Source organism: Telmatherina bonti (assembly GCF_933228915.1).
Source record: "Telmatherina bonti genome assembly, chromosome: 16".
NCBI classification, from domain to species: Eukaryota; Metazoa; Chordata; class Actinopteri; order Atheriniformes; family Telmatherinidae; genus Telmatherina; species Telmatherina bonti.
This window is the reverse complement of record NC_136614.1, coordinates 7,347,541-7,364,974: the sequence shown is the minus strand read 5'-3', so window position 1 is coordinate 7,364,974 and position 17,434 is coordinate 7,347,541. Positions and strand designations below refer to the sequence as shown.

At 43.7% G+C, this 17,434-nt stretch overlaps 1 protein-coding gene across 1 annotated transcript in view; it reads left to right on the top strand.

The window, feature by feature from the left end:
* The window catches only part of pex7 (peroxisomal biogenesis factor 7), a 99,433-nt gene that overhangs the window by 35,818 nt on the left and 46,181 nt on the right, over positions 1-17,434 (top strand). The window contains exons 7-8 of the mRNA XM_079255757.1: positions 3,154-3,260; positions 4,959-5,072. Coding sequence (XP_079111883.1) covers positions 3,154-3,260; positions 4,959-5,072 — 221 coding nt within the window. The remainder of the gene's footprint in view (positions 1-3,153; positions 3,261-4,958; positions 5,073-17,434) is intronic.

Genomic DNA, 17,434 nt, shown 5'->3' with positions numbered 1-17,434 from the left:
AGTATTTCTGCTTCTTTTTGTAGTATTTCTGCATCTCTTTGCAGTCTTTCTGCTTATATTCGTAGCGTTTCTGATTTTCTTTGTCGTATTTCTGCTTTTCTTTGTAGTCTTTCTGCATCTCTTTGTAGTCTTTCAACATCTTCTTGTAGTCTTTCTGCTTTCCTTTGTAGTCTTTCTTCATCTCTTTGTAGTCTTTCTGCATCTCTGTAGTATTTCTGCTTCTTTTTGTAGTATTTCTGCTTCTATTTGTAGCGTTTTTCTTTTCTTAGTAGTATTTCTGCTTTTCTTTGTAGTATTTCTGCATCTCTTTGTAGTCTTTCTGCTTCTCTTTGTAGTTTTTCTGCTTCTCTTTGTAGTATTTCTGCTTTTCTTTGTAGTATTTCTGCTTTTTTTTGTTGTCTTTCTGCATCTTTTTGTAGTCTCTCTGCATCTCTTTTATAGTATTTCTGCCTTTCTTTGTAGTCTTTCTCCTACTCTTTTTAGTCTTTCTGCGTCTCATTTTAGTCTTTCTGATTCTCTTTGTAGTCTCTCTGCATCTCTTTGTAGTATTTCTGCTTTCTGCCATAAACCTGCATCACACATGCTGTTTCTTTACAAGAGACTGTAACAGAGAAGAGCCAGACCTGAATGTGTGGGTGGATTTCACAGGTCAGCAGGTAGAGCATCATCATTTCTGTCAGAGTAATTTCACACAACTTTATGTTTCCTGCTGACGCTGTTAAAGACAAATCGTGTTGGCTGAGTTTAATCACCGAGTGGTTTCATGTGTGCAAACATCTTCTGGACTGCAGGATCGCATGTTGCCTCCTGTACAGGGGGTCTAGTCAGGACGAGGTGAACGCTCAGAGAGATTCAGTAACACTCGAAGTGAAACCTCTTGTCACTCAGATGTGTGTTTGGTCGTGTTGTAAGAACCCGAGGCGAACATTTACACGCTGAAACGTTCATTCTGCAGTCTTTTTCTCTGACATGAAGGTGCTCGGTTCCTGCAGGTCCTCTGCAGCTTTAATCAGTTCCCGTTCAGTTTTTTCTTCCCTACACATTGATGAAGGCGTTGCTGCTAAACTGCTGATGTTTAAAGCTTTCAGAACCTGCTGGCTGTGAAGCGACTAGAGGAGGAGGAGGAGGAGGAGGGTGAAGGTTCTGCTTGCTGAATGTCGCAGTGTGTTGGCAGACCCTCAGTCTGTAAAACACACATTTGTATTTCAGGCTTTCTGAGGACCTTCGCTGACATAATGAACTGCATTTACATCACAGAGTTCCTCACCTGCATCCTAAAACCACATTTCACCTTTAAACATCTTCATGACAGTTCCACGTATCAACTAAGGACACATCAGACTTTCTGACCCGGATCCGAGTCCGTTTGCTGGGAAAGTTGCTTCGTTTGGGGAAATGTGAACACACCAAACTAATTCTGATTCAGACCAAAGAAGCGACTCGGTCCGCCTACAAAGCAGGTCTCGGTCCATTTCAGGCGGACCAAATACAGGAAGCGGATTGCAAACCAAGTCCCTTCCTGCATGTGGTGTAGCATTGCATTGTGGGTAAATCCATAGCGATGGCGTTAAGGGTCCTCTGCCTCGTCTGGTGTTCATACTGCGTCCATTGTTGCAGTGGATTTCTGCAGTATACTTGCATAAGACACAATAAAAACCCAAAACAGCCATAGTTTGGTCTCCATGTTTAACTGGCAGGTGGAGGAAACAGAGTTTTCTTCTTCACGCCGGTCTGGTCCTCTCTTCTGCTGAATACTAGTGCAGCGCCACCTCTGGTGGGAATGGGGAGATATTATTCTAATGGTTTGGCTGGTTTCACCAAAGTGCAGCGTGAACACGATCCGCATGGATACACCCCCCTACAGCTGGACCCAGTCCCCGACCAGACCGAGTCCCCAACCGGACCCAGTCCCCAGTCGGACCGAGTCCCCAGTCAGACCGAGTCCCCAGTCAGACCGAGTCCCCAGTCAGACCGAGTCCCCAATCGGCCCAAGCCCCCAGTCAGACCGAGCCCCCAGTCAGACCGAGTCCCCAGTCGGACCGAGTCCCCAATCGGACCGAGTCCCCAATCGGCCCAAGTCTAGTGGACTTTTAGAAACATGGCTGGCCTCTTGAGAGAAGAAAAGATTGGAGGGAAATCCTCTTCATCTCTGCTGGAGCTCGGTTTGCACAAAGGAAGACTTATGATGACAGGAACAGCCATTAGGAAAACCACACATCATGCTGGAGCGGCTCCTACATCAGGATAAAACGCTCACTAATCCAAGGAGATAATAATACTCAATATTTATCCTTTTTTCTGGTATAAGAGTCGATTTTTGACATTATCCATGGTCGTAGAAAGGTCAGAAGTCTGGAAGTCCATGTAAATCTCCGTAGAGATTTCTGTCTTTACCAGGAAAACACAAAACCAGAGAAGAGTGGTGTGTTTGACAGTTCCAGTTGCAGAGGACAGGAGTCACATAACGGGAACATTTTCATCGGTTTTACGTGAAGCCAAGAACCCCAACCTCTTATTGTATAGTTATATCCATTTATACTGAAAATCTCACAGTGACAAAGTTTTTACCGCCTTAACACTAATACATGCATATGTCTATATAGATAGATGGATGGATGGATAGATGTGAGAATGTTATTGGCTTATTATTGGCAGGTTATCAGCAGGTGTTACAGAATTAGCTGTTACAGGAAGGAAACACGGTCTGAACAGGAGAAGCATTAATGCATAAAAACGAAGCGTGAAAGCAGGTGGAAGACACAACCGGTCACGATAACGTAGATCTTTCTGCCTGATTGAAGATTTTCACATGTGTTCCTTCCTGATGAATTATTATTTCTTAGTTTTATTTCTGAATTAAAATCCATTTGAAACTGATTTAATCATCACAGACGTGTTTCTCTGGCTGAGCAAAGCATCTGGAAGCTCCTGCAGGCTGATCCGGCCTCTAATCCAAGTCAGAGCTTCAGGGCGATGAGAAAAACTCACAACGCTTCCCAGCCATGAGTCATGCAGAATATTTCCTTTTCACAAGTCTCTTCTTGCTTGCAGGGCTCGTCCCCACGTTAGCAGCTAATTCTCCTTACCCACAGCTGGACCTCTCGTCTTCCTTCACCGTACGATGGCTGAACCTCTGCTGTCTCTCGCTCTCAGGTGACGGGACCCTCAGGATTTGGGACGTGAAGGGCGCTGCGTGCCGATTGGTTGTTCCAGCTCACAAGGCAGAGATCCTGAGCTGTGATTGGTGCAAATATGATCAGGTACGCGTTCACCTGATATTTCCATTGGTTTATTTTATGTAAAATATGTGTGTGTGTTGGGGTGTTGTCGTCCGTTTATTCCCCTTAAATTACTCAACTCAACTTTATATATAAAGCCCTTTAAAATAACCAAAGTTGGGACAAAGGGCTGTACATCAGCCAAAAGTTACGAGATAAATAACACAATAAAACAATAGATCATACAAGGAATAAAATATGAAATAATAAAACAAAATAAATAAATAGTAAATAAACCAAAATATAGCACACTGACCAGAAGGAGACTCACACTGGGTTAAAAGCCAAGGAATAAAAATTATAAATTATATTAATTTACTCTGATTTTATTTAATTTGAGTTGAAAAGACTCTGGAGATTATCGATGTCTGAATCTCATCTACTCAGATTTTATTCCCAGTAGAAGCTAAACAACAGATCAGGTGATGAACTGAGACGTTTCACCGTCTGATGGAACATCTGAGCTGACTTCAGATCTAGAAGCAGCTGCTGGTCTGATGCAGGATGTGGTCCAGCGTGGTCCTGCTGGACCAGTTCTCCTGTTCCACCATCAGGATGTGGTCCAGCGTGGTCCTGCTGGACCAGTTCTCCTGTTCCACCATCAGGATGTGGTCCAGCGTGGTCCTACTGGACCAGTTCTCCTGTTCCACCATCAGGATGTGGTCCAGCGTGGTCCTGCTGGACCAGTTCTCCTGTTCCACCATCAGGATGTGTTTCAGCATGGTCCTGCTGGACCAGTTCTCCTGTTCCACCATCAGGATGTGGTCCAGCGTGGTCCTGCTGGACCAGTTCTCCTGTTCCACCATCAGGGTGTGGTCCAGCGTGGTCCTGCTGGACCAGTTCTCCTGTTCCACCATCAGGATGTGGTCCAGCGTGGTCCTGCTGGACCAGTTCTCCTGTTCCACCATCAGGGTGTGGTCCAGCGTGGTCCTGCTGGACCAGTTCTCCTGTTCCACCATCAGGATGTGGTCCAGCGTGGTCCTGCTGGACCAGTTCTCCTGTTCCACCATCAGGATGTGTTTCAGCATGGTCCTGCTGGACCAGTTCTCCTGTTCCACCATCAGGATGTGGTCCAGCGTGGTCCTGCTGGACCAGTTCTCCTGTTCCACCATCAGGGTGTGGTCCAGCGTGGTCCTGCTGGACCAGTTCTCCTGTTCCACCATCAGGATGTGGTCCAGCGTGGTCCTACTGGACCAGTTCTCCTGTTCCACCATCAGGATGTGGTCCAGCGTGGTCCTGCTGGACCAGTTCTCCTGTTCCACCATCAGGATGTGTTTCAGCATGGTCCTGCTGGACCAGTTCTCCTGTTCCACCATCAGGATGTGGTCCTGCTGGACCAGTTCTCTTGTTCCACCATCAAGATGTGGTCCTGCTGGACCAGTTCTCTTGTTCCACCATCAAGATGTGGTCCTGCATGGTGGAATCTGAAATGTTTTCCCTGAAAGAGATGTAGTCTGGATGGGAGCAGACCTTATTAAGCTCTAAAAACCAGACGGCGGCAGTAGGATTCTGTTTACATGTGACTGGGAGAAGATCTCCCTCATCCAGCACTTTCCCAGCATACAGAGATTCCTCCTAATCCTCCGAATCGGTAGATGACATCATACTAACAGATGATGGATGAACCTCTGTCCATCTCAGAGACTCTTTGGGACATGACGCTTTGTTTCCTCCCTGCAGAATGTCGTCGCCACGGGCTCGGTGGACTGCAGTGTGTGTGTGTGGGACCTGAGGAACGTCCGCCAACCCGTCAGCAGACTGCTGGGACACACCTACGCCATCCGCAGAGTCAAGGTACACACATCTCTGCTTCTTACCTCACACTCCGTCAGATGTTGTGTCGCTACGCGTAGTCCTCGGGAATGTGTGTGTGTTGGTGCGGAGGCAGTGTGAGGCCTGACAGCATCAAAACACCTACTTTAATTGACCTAATAGGAACACACACACATTTATATCAGAAGTGTGTGTCCTCAAACACAACCCAGTTACTAAGATTAGCAACACATCCTACAGAGTGTGTGTGTGTGTCTGAACACACACATACACACACTGTAGCAGCTCATGTGGAGTTTTCTGGGCAGATGCCACCGATCGATGTAGGCGACTCGCCCCAAACTGTTCGTCAGTGTCTGCTGTCGGCTCGTGTTGATTCATCAGAGCGGAGAGGAAGAAGGAGACGGTCAGCACGAGAGGACCAATCACAACAAGCTGCTCACTTCCTGTCCAGCTGGATTTTCACATTAAACTTCCTTCATCTTACAGCATGGAAACACCTGACAGCAGCGCGAAGACTGGAATAACCAGCCAGCTGCCAGCGCCGCACGCTACGCACACACTAGTTCCTGTATCTGTATCTGTACTAAAGTAAGACAAGCAAGGAGTACGGTAGGACTAGCAAGGAGTATAGTTGGAATAGTAATGAGAACAGTAGGACTAGCAAGTAGTATAGTAGGACTAGCAAAGAGTACAGTAGGACTAGCAAAGAGTACAGTAGGACTAGCAAAGAGTACGGTTGGACTAGCAAGGAGGAAAAGTAGGACTAGCAAGGAGTATAGTTGGACCAGGAATGAGTACAGCAGGACTAGAAAGGAGTATAGTTGGACCAGGAATGAGTACAGTAGGACTAGCAAGTAGTATAGTAGGACTAGCAAGGAGTATAGTAGGACTAGCAAGTAGTATGGTAGGACTAGCAAAGAGTACGGTAGGACTAGCAAGGAGTACAGCAGGACTAGAAAGGAGTATAGTAGGACAAGCAAGGAGTACAGTAGGACAAGCAAGGAGTACAGTAGGACAAGCAAGGAGTACAGTAGGACTAGCAAGGAGTACGGTAGGACTAGCAAGGAGTGTAGTTGGAATAGTAATGAGAACAGTAGGACTAGCAAGTAGTATAGTAGGACTAGCAAAGAGTACAGTAGGACTAGCAAAGAGTACGGTTGGACTAGCAAGGAGGAAAAGTAGGACTAGCAAGGAGTATAGTTGGACCAGGAATGAGTACAGTAGGACTAGCAAGTAGTATAGTAGGACTAGCAAGGAGTATAGTAGGACTAGCAAGTAGTATGGTAGGACTAGCAAAGAGTACGGTAGGACTAGCAAGGAGTACAGCAGGACTAGAAAGGAGTATAGTAGGACAAGCAAGGAGTACAGTAGGACTAGCAAGGAGTACGGTAGGACTAGCAAGGAGTACGGTAGGACTAGCAAGGAGTGTAGTTGGACTAGTAATGAGTACAGTAGGACTAGCAAGTAGTATAGTGGGACTTGCAAAGAGTACAGTAGGACTAGCAAAGACTACGGTAGGACTAGCAAGGAGAAAAGTAGGACTAGCAAGGAGTATAGTTGGACCAGTAATGAGTACAGTAGGACTAGCAAGTAGTATAGTAGGGCTAGCAAGGAGTATAGTAGGACTAGCAAGGAGTACAGTAGAACTAGCAAAGAGTATGGTAGGACTAGCAAGGAGAAAAGTAGGACTAGCAAGGAGTATAGTTGGACCAGGAATGAGTACAGTAGGACTAGCAAGTAGTATAGTAGGACTAGCAAGGAGTATAGTAGGACTAGCAAGGAGTACGGTAGGACTAGCAAATAGTATAGTAGGACTAGCAAAGAGTACGGTAGGACTAGCAAGGAGTACAGCAGGACTAGAAAGGAGTATGGTAGGACTAGCAAGGAGTACGGTAGGACTAGCAAGGAGTGTAGTTGGACTAGTAATGAGTACAGTAGGACTAGCAAGTAGTATAGTGGGACTAGCAAAGAGTACAGTAGGACTAGCAAAGAGTACGGTAGGACTAGCAAGAAGTGTAGTTGGAATAGTAATGAGAACAGTAGGACTAGCAAGTAGTATAGTAGGACTAGCAAAGAGTACAGTAGGACTAGCAAAGAGTACAGTAGGACTAGCAAAGAGTACGGTTGGACTAGCAAGGAGGAAAAGTAGGACTAGCAAGGAGTATAGTTGGACCAGGAATGAGTACAGCAGGACTAGAAAGGAGTATAGTTGGACCAGGAATGAGTACAGTAGGACTAGCAAGTAGTATAGTAGGACTAGCAAGGAGTATAGTAGGACTAGCAAGGAGTATAGTAGGACTAGCAAGTAGTATGGTAGGACTAGCAAAGAGTACGGTAGGACTAGCAAGGAGTACAGCAGGACTAGAAAGGAGTATAGTAGGACAAGCAAGGAGTACAGTAGGACAAGCAAGGAGTACAGTAGGACAAGCAAGGAGTACAGTAGGACTAGCAAGGAGTACGGTAGGACTAGCAAGGAGTGTAGTTGGAATAGTAATGAGAACAGTAGGACTAGCAAGTAGTATAGTAGGACTAGCAAAGAGTACAGTAGGACTAGCAAAGAGTACGGTTGGACTAGCAAGGAGGAAAAGTAGGACTAGCAAGGAGTATAGTTGGACCAGGAATGAGTACAGTAGGACTAGCAAGTAGTATAGTAGGACTAGCAAGGAGTATAGTAGGACTAGCAAGTAGTATGGTAGGACTAGCAAAGAGTACGGTAGGACTAGCAAGGAGTACAGCAGGACTAGAAAGGAGTATAGTAGGACAAGCAAGGAGTACAGTAGGACTAGCAAGGAGTACGGTAGGACTAGCAAGGAGTACGGTAGGACTAGCAAGGAGTGTAGTTGGACTAGTAATGAGTACAGTAGGACTAGCAAGTAGTATAGTGGGACTTGCAAAGAGTACAGTAGGACTAGCAAAGACTACGGTAGGACTAGCAAGGAGAAAAGTAGGACTAGCAAGGAGTATAGTTGGACCAGTAATGAGTACAGTAGGACTAGCAAGTAGTATAGTAGGGCTAGCAAGGAGTATAGTAGGACTAGCAAGGAGTACAGTAGAACTAGCAAAGAGTATGGTAGGACTAGCAAGGAGAAAAGTAGGACTAGCAAGGAGTATAGTTGGACCAGGAATGAGTACAGTAGGACTAGCAAGTAGTATAGTAGGACTAGCAAGGAGTATAGTAGGACTAGCAAGGAGTACGGTAGGACTAGCAAATAGTATAGTAGGACTAGCAAAGAGTACGGTAGGACTAGCAAGGAGTACAGCAGGACTAGAAAGGAGTATGGTAGGACTAGCAAGGAGTGTAGTTGGACTAGTAATGAGTACAGTAGGACTAGCAAGTAGTATAGTGGGACTAGCAAAGAGTACAGTAGGACTAGCAAAGAGTACGGTAGGACTAGCAAGAAGTGTAGTTGGAATAGTAATGAGAACAGTAGGACTAGCAAGTAGTATAGTAGGACTAGCAAAGAGTACAGTAGGACTAGCAAAGAGTACGGTTGGACTAGCAAGGAGGAAAAGTAGGACTAGCAAGGAGTATAGTTGGACCAGGAATGAGTACAGTAGGACTAGCAAGTAGTGTAGTAGGACTAGCAAGGAGTATAGTAGGACTAGCAAGGAGTACGGTAGCACTAGCAAGTAGTATAGTAGGACTAGCAAAGAGTACGGTAGGACTAGCAAGGAGTACGGTAGGACTAGCAAGGACTACGGTAGGACTAGCAAGGAGTATAGTAGACTAGCAAGGAGTATAGTAGGTCTAGCAAGGAGTACAGTAAGACTAGCAAGTAGTATAGTAGGACTATCAAAGAGTATAGTAGGGCTATCAAGTAATATAGTAGGACTAGCAAGGAGTACAGTAGGACTAGAAGAAGTAGTACTAGGAGTGAGTCAGTAGTACTAGGAGTGAGTGAAATAGTACTAGGAAGGAGTGAATTAGTACTATGATGGGGCGAAGTAGTACTAGGAGGGAGTGAAGTAGTACTATGATGGAGTGAAGTAGTACTATGATGGAGTGAAGTACTAGGAGGGAGTGAAGTAGTACTAGGAGGAAGTGAAGTAGTACTATGACGGAGTGAAGTAGTACTATGATGGAGTAAAGCAGTACTATGATGGAGTGAAGAAGTACTATGATGGAGTGAAGTAGTACTAGGAGGGAGTGAAGTAGTACTATGATGGAGTGAAGTAGTACTAGGAGGGAATCAAGTAGTACTAGGAGGGAGTGAAGTAGTACTATGAGGGAGTGAAATAGTATTATGATGGAGTGAAGTAGTACTATGAGGGAGTGAAGTAGTACTATGAGGGAGTAAAGTAGTGCTATGATGGAGTGAAGTAGTACTATGATAGTGAAGCAGTACTATGATGAAGTGAAGTAGTACTAGGATGGAGTGAAGTAGTACTAGGAGGGAGTGAAGTAGTACTATGAGGGAGTGCAGTAGTACTATGATGGAGTGAAGTAGTACTAGGAGGGAGTGAAGTAGTACTAGGAGGGAGTGAAGTAGTACTATGAGGGAGTGAAGTAGTACTATGATAGAGTGAAGCAGTACTATGATGAAGTGAAGTAGTACTAGGATGGAGTGAAGTAGTACTAGGAGGGAGTGAAGTAGTACTAGGAGGGAATGAAGTAGTACTAGGAGGGAGTAAAGTAGTACTATGATGGAGTGAAGTAGTACTATGATAGAGTGAAGCAGTACTATGATGAAGTGAAGTAGTACTAGGATGGAGTGAAGTAGTACTAGGAGGGAGTGAAGTAGTACTAGGAGGGAATGAAGTAGTACTAGGAGGGAGTGAAGTAGTACTAGGAGGGAGTGAAGTAGTACTATGATGAAGTGAAGTAGTACTAGGATGGAGTGAAGTAGTACTAGGAGGGAGTGAATTAGTACTAGGAGGGAATGAAGTAGTACTAGGAGGGAGTGAAGTAGTACTATGATGGAGTGAAGTAGTACTATGATGGAGTGAAGTAGTACTAGGATGGAGTGAAGTAGTACTAGGAGGGAGTGAATTAGTACTAGGAGGGAATGAACTAGTACTAGGAGGGAGTGAAGTAGTACTAGGAGGGAGTGAAGTAGTACTATGATGGAGTGAAGTAGTACTATGATGGAGTGAAGTAGTACTATGATGGAGTGAAGTAGTACTATGATGGAGTGAAGTAGTAGTATGATGGAGTGAAGTAGTACTAGGAGGGAGTGAAGTAGTACTATGATGGAGTGAAGTAGTACTAGGAGGGAGTGAAGTAGTACTATGAGGGAGTGAAGTAGTACTATGATGGAGTGAAGTAGTAGTTTGGTGGAGTGAAGTAGTACTAAGAGGGAGTGAAGTAGTACTATGATGGAGTGAAGTAGTACTATGATGGAGTGAAGTAGTACTAGGAGGGAGTGAAGTAGTACTATGAGGGAGTGAAGTAGTACAAGAAGGGAGTGAAATAGTACTAGGAGGGAGTGAAGTAGTACTAGGAGGGAGTGAAGTAGTACTATGAGGGAGTGAAGTAGTACTAAAATTGAGTGAAGTAGTACTAGGAGGGAGTGAAGTAGTACTAGGAGGGAGTGAAGTAGTACTAGGAGGAAGTGAAGTAGTAATATGACGGAGTGAAGTAGTACTATGATGGAGTGAATTAGTACTATGATGGAGTGAAGTAGTACTAGGAGGGAGTGAAGTAGTACTATGATGGAGTAAAGAAGTAGTAGGAGGGAGTGAAGTAGTACTATGATGGAGTCAAGTAGTACTATGATGGAGTGAAGTAGTACTAGGAGGGAGTGAAGTAGTACTATGATGGAGTGAAGTAGTACTAGGAGGGAGTGAAGTAGTACTATGATGGAGTGAAGTAGTACTATGATGGAGTGAAGCAGTACTATGATGGAGTGAAGTAGTACTAGGAGGGAGTGAAGTAGTAATATGACGGCGTGAAGTAGTACTATGATGGAGTGAAGTAGTACTATGATGAAGTGAAGTAGTACTATGATGGAGTGAAGTAGTACTAGTAGGGAGTGAAGTAGTACTATGATGGAGTAAAGAAGTAGTAGGAGGGAGTGAAGTAGTACTATGATGGAGTGAAGTAGTACTAGGAGGGAGTGAAGTAGTAATATGACGGCGTGAAGTAGTACTATGATGGAGTGAAGTAGTACTATGATGAAGTGAAGTAGTACTATGATGGAGTGAAGTAGTACTAGTAGGGAGTGAAGTAGTACTATGATGGAGTAAAGAAGTAGTAGGAGGGAGTGAAGTAGTACTATGATGGAGTGAAGTAGTACTATGATGGAGTGAAGTACTAGGAGGTAGTGAAGTAGTACTAGGAGGAAGTGAAGTAGTACTATGACGGATTTAAGTAGTACTATGATGGAGTGAAGTAGTACTATGATGGAGTGAAGCAGTACTATGATGGAGTGAAGTAGTACTATGATGGAGTGAAGTAGTACTAGGAGGGAGTGAAGTAGTACTATGAGGGAGTGATGTAGTACTATGATGGAGTGAAGTAGTACTAGGAGGGAGTGAAGTAGTACTAGGGGGGAATGAAGTAGTACTAGGAGGGAGTGAAGTAGTACTAGGAAGGAGTAAAGTAGTACTATGAGGGAGTGAAGTAGTACTATGATGGAGTGAAGTAGTAGTTTGATGGAGTGAAGTAGTACTAGGAGGGAGTGAAGTAGTACTATGATGGAGTGAAGTAGTACTATGATGGAGTGAAGCAGTACTATGATGGAGTGAAGTAGTACTATGATGGAGTGAAGTAGTACTATGATGGAGTGAAGTAGTAGGAGGGAGTGAAGTAGTACTAGGAGGAAGTGAAGTAGTAATATGACGGAGTGAAGTAGTACTATGATGGAGTGAAGTAGTACTATGATGGAGTGAAGTAGTACTAGGAGGGAGTGAAGTAGTACTAGGAGGGAGTGAAGTAGTACTAGGTGGGAGTGAAGTAGTACTAGGAGGGAGTGAAGTAGTACTATGATGGAGTGAAGCAGTACTATGATGGAGTGAAGTAGTACTATGATGGAGTGAAGTAGTACTAGGAGGGAGTGAAGTAGTACTAGGAGGGAGTGAAGTAGTACTAGGTGGGAGTGAAGTAGTACTAGGAGGAAGTGAAGTAGTAATATGACGGAGTGAAGTAGTACTATGATGGAGTAAAGTAGTACTATGATGGAGTGAAGTAGTACTATGATGGAGTGAAGTAGTACTAGGAGGGAGTGAAGTAGTACTAGGTGGGAGTGAAGTAGTACTAGGAGGGAGTGAAGTAGTACTATGATGGAGTAAAGTAGTACTATGATGGAGTGAAGTAGTACTATGATGGAGTGAAGTAGTACTAGGAGGGAGTGAAGTAGTACTAGGTGGGAGTGAAGTAGTACTAGGAGGGAGTGAAGTAGTACTAGGAGGGAGTGAAGTAGTACTAGGTGGGAGTGAAGTAGTACTAGGAGGAAGTGAAGTAGTAATATGACGGAGTGAAGTAGTACTATGATGGAGTAAAGTAGTACTATGATGGAGTGAAGTAGTACTATGATGGAGTGAAGTAGTACTAGGAGGGAGTGAAGTAGTACTAGGTGGGAGTGAAGTAGTACTAGGAGGGAGTGAATTAGTACTAGGAGGGAATGAACTAGTACTAGGAGGGAGTGAAGTAGTACTAGGAGGGAGTGAAGTAGTACTATGATGGAGTGAAGTAGTACTATGATGGAGTGAAGTAGTACTATGATGGAGTGAAGTAGTAGTATAATGGAGTGAAGTAGTACTATGATGGAGTGAAGTAGTACTATGATGGAGTGAAGTAGTAGTATGATGGAGTGAAGTAGTACTAGGAGGGAGTGAAGTAGTACTATGATGGAGTGAAGTAGTACTAGGAGGGAGTGAAGTAGTACTATGAGGGAGTGAAGTAGTACTATGATGGAGTGAAGTAGTAGTTTGGTGGAGTGAAGTAGTACTAAGAGGGAGTGAAGTAGTACTATGATGGAGTGAAGTAGTACTATGATGGAGTGAAGTAGTACTAGGAGGGAGTGAAGTAGTACTATGAGGGAGTGAAGTAGTACAAGAAGGGAGTGAAATAGTACTAGGAGGGAGTGAAGTAGTACTAGGAGGGAGTGAAGTAGTACTATGAGGGAGTGAAGTAGTACTAAAATTGAGTGAAGTAGTACTAGGAGGGAGTGAAGTAGTACTAGGAGGGAGTGAAGTAGTACTAGGAGGAAGTGAAGTAGTAATATGACGGAGTGAAGTAGTACTATGATGGAGTGAAGTAGTACTATGATGGAGTGAAGTAGTACTAGGAGGGAGTGAAGTAGTACTATGATGGAGTAAAGAAGTAGTAGGAGGGAGTGAAGTAGTACTATGATGGAGTCAAGTAGTACTATGATGGAGTGAAGTAGTACTAGGAGGGAGTGAAGTAGTACTATGATGGAGTGAAGTAGTACTAGGAGGGAGTGAAGTAGTACTATGATGGAGTGAAGTAGTACTATGATGGAGTGAAGCAGTACTATGATGGAGTGAAGTAGTACTAGGAGGGAGTGAAGTAGTAATATGACGGCGTGAAGTAGTACTATGATGGAGTGAAGTAGTACTATGATGAAGTGAAGTAGTACTATGATGGAGTGAAGTAGTACTAGTAGGGAGTGAAGTAGTACTATGATGGAGTAAAGAAGTAGTAGGAGGGAGTGAAGTAGTACTATGATGGAGTGAAGTAGTACTAGGAGGGAGTGAAGTAGTAATATGACGGCGTGAAGTAGTACTATGATGGAGTGAAGTAGTACTATGATGAAGTGAAGTAGTACTATGATGGAGTGAAGTAGTACTAGTAGGGAGTGAAGTAGTACTATGATGGAGTAAAGAAGTAGTAGGAGGGAGTGAAGTAGTACTATGATGGAGTGAAGTAGTACTATGATGGAGTGAAGTACTAGGAGGTAGTGAAGTAGTACTAGGAGGAAGTGAAGTAGTACTATGACGGATTTAAGTAGTACTATTATGGAGTGAAGTAGTACTATGATGGAGTGAAGCAGTACTATGATGGAGTGAAGTAGTACTATGATGGAGTGAAGTAGTACTAGGAGGGAGTGAAGTAGTACTATGAGGGAGTGATGTAGTACTATGATGGAGTGAAGTAGTACTAGGAGGGAGTGAAGTAGTACTAGGGGGGAATGAAGTAGTACTAGGAGGGAGTGAAGTAGTACTAGGAAGGAGTAAAGTAGTACTATGAGGGAGTGAAGTAGTACTATGATGGAGTGAAGTAGTAGTTTGATGGAGTGAAGTAGTACTAGGAGGGAGTGAAGTAGTACTATGATGGAGTGAAGTAGTACTATGATGGAGTGAAGCAGTACTATGATGGAGTGAAGTAGTACTATGATGGAGTGAAGTAGTACTATGATGGAGTGAAGTAGTAGGAGGGAGTGAAGTAGTACTAGGAGGAAGTGAAGTAGTAATATGACGGAGTGAAGTAGTACTATGATGGAGTGAAGTAGTACTATGATGGAGTGAAGTAGTACTAGGAGGGAGTGAAGTAGTACTAGGAGGGAGTGAAGTAGTACTAGGTGGGAGTGAAGTAGTACTAGGAGGGAGTGAAGTAGTACTATGATGGAGTGAAGCAGTACTATGATGGAGTGAAGTAGTACTATGATGGAGTGAAGTAGTACTAGGAGGGAGTGAAGTAGTACTAGGAGGGAGTGAAGTAGTACTAGGTGGGAGTGAAGTAGTACTAGGAGGAAGTGAAGTAGTAATATGACGGAGTGAAGTAGTACTATGATGGAGTAAAGTAGTACTATGATGGAGTGAAGTAGTACTATGATGGAGTGAAGTAGTACTAGGAGGGAGTGAAGTAGTACTAGGTGGGAGTGAAGTAGTACTAGGAGGGAGTGAAGTAGTACTATGATGGAGTGAAGCAGTACTATGATGGAGTGAAGTAGTACTATGATGGAGTGAAGTAGTACTAGGAGGGAGTGAAGTAGTACTATGATGGAGTGAAGTAGTACTAGGAGGGAGTGAAGTAGTACTAGGAGGGAATGAAGTAGTACTAGGAGGGAGTGAAGTAGTACTATGAGGGAGTGAAGTAGTATTATGATGGAGTGAAGTAGTATTATGAGGGAGTGAAGTAGTACTATGAGGGAGTGAAGTAGTACTATGAGGGAGTAAAGTAGTGCTATGATGGAGTGAAGTAGTACTATGATGAAGTGAAGTAGTACTAGGAGGGAGTGAATTAGTACTATGATGTAGTGAAGTAGTACTATGATGGAGTGAAGTAGTACTATGATGAAGTGAAGTAGTACTAGGAGGGAGTGAAGTAGTACTAGCAGGAAGTGAAGTAGTACTATGATGGAGTGAAGTAGTACTAGGAGGGAGTGAAGTAGTACTATGATGGAGTGAAGTAGTACTATGATGGAGTGAAGCAGTACTATGATGGAGTGAAGTAGTACTAGGAGGGAGTGAAGTAGTACTAGGAGGGAGTGAAGTAGTACTATGAGGGAGTGATGTAGTACTATGAGGGAGTGAAGTAGTACAAGAAGGGAGTGAAGTAGTACTATGAGGGAGTGAAGTAGTACTATGATGGAGTGAAGTAGTTTTTTGATGGAGTGAAGTAGTACTAGGAGGGAGTGAAGTAGTACTATGATGGAGTGAAGTAGTACTATGATGGAGTGAAGCAGTACTATGATGGAGTGAAGTAGTACTATGATGGAGTGAAGTAGTACTATGATGGAGTGAAGTACTAGGAGGGAGTGAAGTAGTACTAGGAGGAAGTGAAGTAGTAATATGACGGAGTGAAGTAGTACTATGATGGAGTGAAGTAGTACTATGATGGAGTGAAGTAGTACTAGGAGGGAGTGAAGTAGTACTAGGAGGGAGTGAAGTAGTACTAGGTGGGAGTGAAGTAGTACTAGGAGGGAGTGAAGTAGTACTATGATGGAGTGAAGCAGTACTATGATGGAGTGAAGTAGTACTATGATGGAGTGAAGTAGTACTATGATGGAGTGAAGTAGTACTAGGAGGGAGTGAAGTAGTACTAGGAGGGAGTGAAGTAGTACTAGGTGGGAGTGAAGTAGTACTAGGAGGAAGTGAAGTAGTAATATGACGGAGTGAAGTAGTACTATGATGGAGTGAAGTAGTACTATGATGGAGTGAAGTAGTACTATGATGGAGTGAAGTAGTACTAGGAGGGAGTGAAGTAGTACTAGGTGGGAGTGAAGTAGTACTAGGAGGGAGTGAAGTAGTACTATGATGGAGTGAAGCAGTACTATGATGGAGTGAAGTAGTACTATGATGGAGTGAAGTAGTACTAGGAGGGAGTGAAGTAGTACTATGATGGAGTGAAGTAGTACTAGGAGGGAGTGAAGTAGTACTAGGAGGGAATGAAGTAGTACTAGGAGGGAGTGAAGTAGTACTATGAGGGAGTGAAGTAGTATTATGATGGAGTGAAGTAGTATTATGAGGGAGTGAAGTAGTACTATGACGGAGTGAAGTAGTACTATGATGGAGTGAAGTAGTACTATGATGGAGTGAAGTAGTACTATTATAGAGTGAAGCAGTACTATGATGAAGTGAAGTAGTACTAGGAGGGAGTGAATTAGTACTATGATGTAGTGAAGTAGTACTATGATGGACTGAAGTAGTACTATGATGGAGTGAAGTACTAGGAGGGAGTGAAGTAGTACTAGGAGGAAGTGAAGTAGTACTATGATGGAGTGAAGTAGTACTATGATGGAGTGAAGTACTAGGAGGAAGTGAAGTAGTACTAGGAGGAAGTGAAGTAGTACTAGGAGGGAGTGAAGTAGTACTATGAGGGAGTGAAGTAGTATTATGATGGAGTGAAGTAGTATTATGAGGGAGTGAAGTAGTACTATGAGGGAGTGAAGTAGTAGTATGAGGGAGTAAAGTAGTGCTATGATGGAGTGAAGTAGTACTATGATGAAGTGAAGTAGTACTAGGAGGGAGTGAATTAGTACTATGATGTAGTGAAGTAGTACTATGATGGAGTGAAGTAGTACTATGATGAAGTGAAGTAGTACTAGGAGGGAGTGAAGTAGTACTAGGAGGAAGTGAAGTAGTACTATGATGGAGTGAAGTAGTACTAGGAGGGAGTGAAGTAGTACTATGATGGAGTGAAGTAGTACTATGATGGAGTGAAGCAGTACTATGATGGAGTGAAGTAGTACTAGGAGGGAGTGAAGTAGTACTAGGAGGGAGTGAAGTAGTACTATGAGGGAGTGATGTAGTACTATGAGGGAGTGAAGTAGTACAAGAAGGGAGTGAAGTAGTACTATGAGGGAGTGAAGTAGTACTATGATGGAGTGAAGTAGTTTTTTGATGGAGTGAAGTAGTACTAGGAGGGAGTGAAGTAGTACTATGATGGAGTGAAGTAGTACTATGATGGAGTGAAGTACTAGGAGGGAGTGAAGTAGTACTAGGAGGAAGTGAAGTAGTAATATGACGGAGTGAAG